At 48.2% G+C, this 9,151-nt stretch overlaps 1 protein-coding gene across 2 annotated transcripts; it reads left to right on the forward strand.

Moving 5' to 3' along the window:
- Positions 1-2,347: 2,347 nt before the first annotated feature.
- On the forward strand, positions 2,348-7,900 carry adra2db (adrenergic, alpha-2D-, receptor b). 2 transcript variants are annotated; one of them, XM_079498275.1, is made up of 3 exons: positions 2,348-3,635; positions 5,834-6,037; positions 6,850-7,900. In XM_079498275.1, the coding sequence occupies exons 1-3, from the start codon at positions 3,165-3,167 to the stop codon at positions 7,546-7,548; spliced, it is 1,374 nt and encodes a 457-aa protein (XP_079354401.1). In that variant the 5' UTR covers positions 2,348-3,164; the 3' UTR covers positions 7,549-7,900. The 2 variants fall into 2 exon arrangements, with proteins under 2 accessions (XP_079354401.1, XP_079354402.1); XM_079498276.1 differs by having other exon boundaries at positions 5,855-6,037.
- Positions 7,901-9,151: the final 1,251 nt, after the last annotated feature.

Here is a 9,151-nt window from a genome sequence, read left to right on the forward strand (position 1 = left end):
AAGAATAAGGTTGCGGATGTATACAAGCGGCCAAAATGAGTTTTCTCAGACGGGTGGCTGGCATCTCCCTTAGAGGTAGGGTGAGAAGTTCAGTGACGCGAGAGAGACTCGGAGTAGAGTTTCTGCTTCTTCGTCTGGAAAGGAGCCAGCTTAGTTGGTTCGGGCATCTGGCTCTCGAGCGTCTCCCTAGGGAGGTCCTCGATGCACGTCCCATTGGAAGGAGACCCCCGGGCAGACCAAGGATCAGATCGAGGTATCATATCTCCAAAATGGTCCGGGAACAAACCCCAGAATGAAGTTACTAATGTTGCTTTGGAGAGGGAAGTCTGGAGCTCTCTGATGGAGAGAGAGCCGCCGCGTCCCGACTACGGATAAGCGGTTGAAGATGGATGGATGGATGTAAACATGCCATAAGGTCTACATCAGCAAAATGTGTGAACTCTTGGATAATGCACTGGTACAGTTTAAAGAACTCTTGGATAATGCACTGGTACAGTTTAAAGAATACAATCGAAGAGAAGTTTGCCACAGTTTTGTTTAAAAAGGCTCTTTAGACTTGATTGATCACATCGATCAGCTGATGTTATATACCAGGGGTGGGCAACTGGCGGCCCGGGGGTCACATGCGGCCCCCACCTTTACTTAATGTGGCCCTCAGGCTAATGTCAGAATACTGATATAATATTGGTTTCAGCTGTTACAATTCCACAACATGCAAACATGACCCACTTTAATTACTTCAGTCTAAATTAGTAGCTCATTGCTCAACACAAATACTTGTGTATACTGTATAACACAAGTATTATAAAAAATGTACATTTTCAGGATTCCAATTCAAATAGCAACAAATAATTCAAGATTTCAATTAGAATATAGCAAAAATAGCCGATCTATAAGCTCAAAACGCGGCGCGCTGCGACGCGTTTTGAGCTTATAGATCGGCTATTTTTGCTACGACAGTATGGCCCTCTAGGGAGTGAGTGTGGAAATATAGTGGCCCTCTCCATCGTCAAAGTTGCCCACCCCTGTTATATACCGTAAGTGCGACGATGGCAGCGACCCATTTGGTTCCATTTGTACACTCTCACATTAAATTAAAACTCAGCCTGCCTAAAGAAATATAGGTCTACACCAATCAATCAACAAATAAACAAACAAACAAACAAACAAACAAACAAATAAATAAATAAATAAATAAATAAATAAATAAATAAATAAATAAATAGTTCTTCAATGATTGATTGAAGAATCAATCATTCAAGATTCAATACTTTATGAAATATTTATGAAATATAGTGAGCAATGTCATCTTTGCACATTATTTTACACATTGCAATCTTATAATACAAATAGTTCCTATAAACAGCGTCCTTGTTTGAGCCATAAAATGCTAGTTGAATTTGAGGAAACCATGGACACAGACTGGAACAGGACAGAAACGGGAGGCTGAGTGAAGAAGATAATCCACTGAACAGACAGACAGCAAGATGTGTCTGTTATCCACTGAACAGACAGACAGCAAGATGTGTCTGTTATCCACTGAACAGACAGACAGCAAGATGTGTCTGTTATCCACTGAACAGACAGACAGCAAGATGTGTCTGTTATCCACTGAACAGACAGACAGCAAGATGTGTCTGTTATCCACTGAACAGACAGACAGCAAGATGTGTCTGTTATCCACTGAACAGACAGACAGCAAGATGTGTCTGTTATCCACTGAACAGACAGACAGCAAGATGTGTCTGTTATCCACTGAACAGACAGCAAGATGTGTCTGTTATCCACTGAACAGACAGCAAGATGTGTCTGTTATCCACTGAACAGACAGCAAGATGTGTCTGTTACAGCTGATGTCTTTCTGTCCCTCTGCCCCCCCCCCCCATCTCTTTCACACACACACACACACACACACACGCGCACGCACGCACGCACGCACACACACACACCACACACACACACACACACACACACACATAATTCCCCCCTCTCTCCCATGCACCCTCCCTCTCTCTCTCACACACACACACACGCGCACGCACGCGCACACGCGTACACACACACACACACACAATCCCGCCCCCCCCTCTCTCCCATGCACCCTCCCTCCCTCTCTCTTCACACACACACACACACTCACGCGCACGCACACACACGCGCGCGCGCGCGCGCACACACACACACACACACACACACACACACACACACACACAATGCCCCCCTTCTCTCTCTCTCTCTCTCTCTCTCTCTCTCTCAAGTTTAGTCTGGGTTGGTTCTCACAATGATGTCACTCTCTCTCACTTCACTCCTGCATGCGCATACACATGATACATACAGTCCTCCAGCAGTGTAGAGAAGTGTGCGTTTCCGAAGCGCGCATGTTTACAACTAAAATGAATAATACGCACGGCGGAGGGATAGAGGAGGACTACCCGTACCCGGGCTAAAGGACCATATCGATGCCCCGGACCCGCCACCCTCTCCGGAGACAGAGAGAGACAGAGAGACAGAGAGACAGAGAAAAACAAAGTCTGGGTCCGAGTCCACTTCAATTCGGCATAGAGTAGCGCAAACGTCGATTTCTGATCGTCTGCACCTTTGTTAAATTGACGCACACACGCACACCCGTACACACACACACACACACACACACACACACACACACACACACACACACACACACACACACACTCACTCCTCTCTCTCTCTGTCGCTCTAATTAATTAGTCTCGTGTCCAGCAGCTGCGCACAGTTTCTGCCGGCGGATCCTGCCGGGAGCTGCCTATGCCATAGAAAGCATACACTTGGCTATATCGTGAACTCTGGGATGTCCAAACAAACTTATTGCTGGATATGTTCGGAATTACCTCGGCGCGTCGTCGGCCACTTGGAGACGACCCGTTCTCAAGGGCAAACTTACGGAGGTAATATGTTACAAGTTACAACATTACGCGTATAATAATAACAACAACAACAACGACATGTCCACTGACCACACGCCTCGGCGCACGGCTTCTTCTTTCCGAGGGTTAACTGTTAACGATGACGCGACGGGACTTCCCCAGCAGCAGACGCAGACCCACGGCTTGGGAAGGACGTGGGCGACAGGACGGTAATTGGTATTATTATGACATGTGAGGACAGTGTAGTAGGATACGTTCACAATGGACCCTCCAACGCAGCTAAACAACCCGTCGATGGAACTAAACGTCTCCAAAGAGGAGAGCAGCAACAGCAGCAACGCCACGGCGCTCGGCGCGCCGCTCCTCCTGCACTCCCCGCCGCACGGCGAGGCTGCCGCGGCGCTCATCGTGCTGGTGGTGGCCGTCATCATCTCCCTGACCATCGTGGGCAACGTGCTGGTGATCGTGGCCGTGCTGACCAGCCGGGCGCTCCGCGCGCCCCAGAACCTGTTCCTGGTGTCGCTGGCCTCCGCCGACATCCTCGTGGCGGCGCTGGTCATCCCCTTCTCGCTGGCCAACGAGGTGATGGGCTACTGGTACTTCGGCAGCACGTGGTGCGCCTTCTACCTGGCGCTGGACGTGCTGTTCTGCACGTCCAGCATCGTGCACCTGTGCGCCATCAGCCTGGACCGCTACTGGTCCGTGACCAAGGCGGTCAGCTACAACCTCAAGGTATCCCTTTTTACCTTATTTATGATGATGATTTCCTGTTTTGTGGCTGTATAGAAGTGTACATTTGTATGTCTCTAAATGTTATGATGAATTGAACATGGTGGACCCTCTTGTAAACAAGCGTATAGTGTTTTATTTATTGGTCGTCTACTCACAGTTGACAGTTTTTGTACTGAGTTGTGCTTGAAATGTACTGTAATTCTGCAAACTGTACTTCAATCAATCAATCAATCAATATATACTACAACTACATGTCATTTTTGAGGGGCGCCAGCCCCTCCCTCCTATATACAGCTTTTGTCCCTACACGTCTCATATTTGCCATTGACAATGAAAGGAGAAATTAGGTCATATGTGCCTCAAATATGACTACATTTGTGGCAACACAAACATGAAATGCCATTGACAATGAAGGGAAAATGTGTCGTATATGTAGACGAGCAAATCGGCTAACCAATCACATAAATTCAGTTCATGAGATGATGTATAAGGGCGCCCCTCACTTCACACGGGTGTGATTTTTCTTGTGGAAAAGACTGAGACCCCCCTTGGTCAGGGGTTCATTTGAGGGACAGAAGTATATCGCTTGTGTGCACGCCGGGACAAGTGGGTTAGCAAATATTGCCTATCTGGCATCTCACATTTTGTTTAAAAATGATAATTTTTGTCACGGGTGGTATGGCTGACTTGGTACTGTAGCCTAGGGGGATATTTCTAATGTCATTTTAACAGGCTTACAAACACATCTTGCAGGAAAAGAGACAATGAGAGAGCTTTACAACAGAAAGCCAATTATTAGGGGACAATTAGGGCATTTGAACACTGATGCCTGCCAGTCACAATGTGGGACACGGTCTCAATCTGCAGGACGCCTGAAAAGTATTGGAAATGAGAGGGACTGTCCCACGCAAAGGGGGACATCTGGTCACCCTCTGGATCCCCAAATGGACACTTATTTGCCCACTGGACGGACGCCCATTGGAAAAAGATATTCCAGGGACACCCCCCATAAGGGAAGATTTTTACGTCTCTGGCAGTGATTCTCAAACTAATTTTAATTTCAAGGACCCCCAGTTTGACAGGCATTAGGCTACGGACCCCCATTTCTATCTCTGGGTCTGGGACCCACACTTTATATTGTAAAATCAATGTTAATTTAACACTTTAACACTCTGAGAGTGCACAAATGGAACCAAATGGACCCGTTAGGTAACTCTCAGAGTTACAGACCCATAAGGGTCCATTTGGTTCCTAACTTACTATCATTAAGCTGTAGAACTCCCTGGAACTCCCTCGAGGACCCCTGGGGGTCCCCGGACCCCACTTTGAGAACCACTGCCCATGGTTGTACGGCTGTACAGCCTGTAAATAAGATAAGAGAGACTCTACGGCTGTGCCGTATGTAAATTAGCTAAGAGAGAGACTGTGTGTGTGTGTGTGTGTGTGTGTGTGTGTGTGTGTGTGTGTGTGTGTGTGTGTGTGTGCGCGCGCGTGTGCGTGTGTGTGGAATGAGCTTCAAAATGTTCTTTCTTGCCTTGATCTCCCCTCTCTCTTCTTCCCATTCTTCGTTTTCTTGGGGGAAAAAAATAACACAATGGGAACTACCGGTATGCACAAAAACCAATTTCACCCACTTTGCACTTGTCAAACTGTGATGTGACTATAGGGACGGCTCTGGGGGGGCTTTAGCCCCCTCTGGTGGAGGCTTAGCCCCCCCCCTCCCCAGAAACCAGACTTCTATGTAAACCAAACTTCATTAGCCCCCACTCTAAATAACCAGTCCCCCCCCAGTCACATTGGGTCGCTGGGTGTGACAATAAAGATGATTGTCAGTGGCGTGCACAGATAGACACTAGGGGGTGCTAGAGCACCCCCTGCCCTTTTGGCAATGTGCCCTTTTGAAAAGAAAAAGAAAAAGAAAAACATTTTTTTCTCTCTTTTTTTTTTGATTTTTCAAAAATAGCAGACCTACAAGCTCATAGCGCGCCACTCGGTGGCGCGCTATGAGCTTGTAGATCTGCTATTTTTCAATAGCTAAAGCATAACATAATGCTAACACCAAAAGGGGTTCCCGCCCAAAATGGATTAAGGCAACCGGCCGGTTCCACGCGCTGCACAAGGTGCCCTTTTTTAACTTGAGCACCTGCCCCTCTAAATGTCTGTGCACGCCACTGATGATTGTGATTGTGATTCTGCAGCGCACGCCGCGGCGCATCAAGTCCATGATCGGCGTGGTGTGGCTGATCTCGGCGGTCATCTCCTTCCCGCCGCTGCTCATGACCAAACACGACGAGAGGGAATGCCTGCTCAACGACGAGACCTGGTACATCCTGAGCTCCTCCCTCTTCTCGTTCTTCGCACCGGGCCTCATCATGATCCTGGTCTACTGCAAGATCTACAAGGTAGGGATGTACAGCAGCTCTGGTCCATAGCCTTAATAAGATCTACAAGGTAGGGATGTACAGCAGCTCTGGTCCATAGCCTTAATAAGATCTACAAGGTAGGGATCTACAGCAGCTCTGGTCCATAGCCTTAATAAGATCTACAAGGTAGGGATGTACAGCAGCTCTGGTCCATAGCCTTAATAAGCATGTACAGTAGCTCTGGTCCATAGCCTTAATAAGGACTTCTACTTAAGGCTACGTTACTTACTGTCCTTCCTGTCGCCACATGGAGACTGCACAGCCTGGCGACTTCTGCAAAAATAAAAAGAACGATTTCGCTACTCACCAATACAAAGACGGTTTGCGCTCTGAGTCCCCCACGCCAGAAAAAGCAGAAAAAGCTGATATTGTCAATAGAAATTCCCATTGACATGATTTTTTTTCTGGCCAAAAAGTGCATTTGTGTGGAGTGCGTCCACTAGGGAAAGTAGGCTTACACCGCCACAAAACGGCTCTTTGTATTGGTGAGTATAGCAAAATGTTATTGTTGCAGGAGTCCACAGTGCAGTGTTCGTGCACTGGCAGGAAGTAGAGAGTAACACAGCCTAAAGGAGAAGACATTTGACCGATATCGATATCCAATATAATGAATTACTGTTATGGCCGATAACCAATGACGATATGATCTCATTCTGTATTAAAAAATTATAATTATTTTGTCCATTCTGAAAAAAGGCTTATAAGCACCGTTATTGAAATGTTGGCCCATATCCCAACATAAACAGCTTGAATGTAAATATTTGTATTTCAAAATGAATCCCTACTACAAGGTGGCCAAGCAGCGCTCCTCCACCGTGTTCGTGGCCAAGAACGGCCTGGAGAGGCAGCCGTCGCAGTCGGAGACGTGCTTCGTGCGGAAGGCGGTGGAGGTGGAGGAGGAGAGCCCGTGCAGCAGCCAGAGCTCCGGCAGCAACACCGCCAACCAGCGGAGGCACCGCGACGAGGAGGAGCTGGACGACATCGACCTGGAGGAGAGCTGCTGCCCACCGGACAGCAAGAAGCTCAGGAGCCACCGCTTCGGCACCAAGCGGAGGAAGGTGGAGGGCTCCACCTGCTGCCCTCCAGGGGGGCCGCCGCTGCCCAACTGCCGCCTGTCCTGGGCCTCGGCGCGTGCCTCGCACCTCTTCGCCGACACCCGGCCGCAGCCGAGCCCGGCGATGGGTCGCCTGCACCTGCCGATGACGGCGGCCAACAAGAGCAAGGTGGCCCAGATGCGCGAGAAGCGCTTCACGTTCGTGCTGGCGGTGGTCATGGGGGTGTTCGTGGTGTGCTGGTTCCCCTTCTTCTTCACGTACAGTCTGCACGCGGTCTGCAGGGAGAGCTGCTACATCCCCGGAGCCCTGTTCGACGTCTTCTTCTGGATCGGATACTGTAACAGCTCCGTGAACCCTATCATATACACCATCTTCAACAGGGATTTCAGGAAGGCTTTCAAGAAGATCATATGCAGGACGCGTAAACGCACGTAAGCCAAACGCATGGACGAAGCGAAATGGCCTTATTATATAGAACAATTCTCTATTATTCAGGATGGAATTAAGGAATTATTATTCTGCATGCCTTACTTTAAGGCTGTAGACATAGGCCTATTATAGGCCTGCGTATGGACGCGGAAGTGAACTTATTCAATGTAATTAGTATGGTAGCCTAGAAGCCTATAAAATAATTCTCTAATGTTGTGCACAGATGTTTAAATGTTTTGTGAACTGTAGTATTAAAAAGGCAAATGTGTTTTGACGTCTTTAAAACGGTGAGCTGGTTTGGTATATGACTGTAGACCAGGGGTTCCCAAACTGTGGTGCGTGCACCCCTTGTGGTGCGCGAACGCCCTCTAGGGGGTGCTGTGGTGCGTGCACCCCTTGTGGTGCGCGAACGCCCTCTAGGGGGTGCTGTGGTGCGTGCACCCCTTGTGGTGCGCCAACGCCCTCTAGGGGGTGCTGTGGTGCGTGCACCCCTTGTGGTGCGCCAACGCCCTCTAGGGGGAGCGTGACATGAAAAGGGTAATGGCGGTTTTATGGTGTTATTTAGCACGCGTGATTTCTTTCTACGTCCGATTTTAGACAGAGACCCGCCCAGAGATGTCAGTGTTTGTGTTGATTAGCGTGTGTCCGTATTCGGTCCAATACTACAAAGGATAAAGCTGAAGGGAATAGTATAAACTAGAAAAAGTGCCCTTCTGGGCACAGGTCTCCACCAGGAGGATGTTGTGTGTGTGTGTGTGTGTGTGTGTGTGTGTGTGTGTGTGTGTGTGTGTGTGTGTGTGTGTGTGTGTGTGTGTGTGTGTGTGTGACGCGGCTTGGCCTGTTGTAGCGCCACCATGAGGCTGATTTGAAAACTGTCAAGTGGCATTTCTTCCTCAGCCTAGTGGGAATATGCATGCACAGTTTCACCGCAATCGGACGCTGCGTTGAGTAATTGTGGCAATTTGTACAAAGCGGGCTACTCCTGAAAGGTTTAGAAGCCAATCGTAGGCAATGAAGGTGGATTATGAGAAATCAAACAAACGCGTCTTGATCACATGACTATGGAGAGCATGTGTGAAATTTGGATAAAATCTGAAGGAGTAATATTAGAAAATGTGTTTTACATATGTCGGCCTCCTGGTGGCGCTATAAAGAGCAGATGTGAAAAATTCCAGGCAAAGGTTTTTCCTTGGCCTCTAGGGAGTTGGCATACAAAGTTATCCACAGATCCGTGCAGTTAGAGGTAAAAACACTTTTCGGCGAGTTATAGCGCCACCATGAGGCTGAGTTGAAAATGTTCACGTGGCATTTCTTCCTCGGCCTAGTGGGAATGTGCGTGCACAATTTCACGGAAATCACACGATGTGTCCATGATTTGCAGCATTTTGTTTGAAACTGAGCACTCCTGCAAACTTCGGAAGCCAATCTTAGCCAATCAGGATGGAGTCTGAGAAATCTGAAAGACCCGTTTCGTTGAATGGCTCTAGAGAGACTTTGTACCAATTTGCGTGATGTTTGGACAAAATCTGTAGGTGTACTGTCCAAAAACTTGTTTTGCACAAAGCGGCCTCCTGGTGGTGCTATAACAGGCCGTTCTGGAAATTCTTGG

Source organism: Electrona antarctica (assembly GCF_951216825.1).
Source record: "Electrona antarctica genome assembly, chromosome: 1".
NCBI lineage: Eukaryota > Metazoa > Chordata > Actinopteri > Myctophiformes > Myctophidae > Electrona > Electrona antarctica.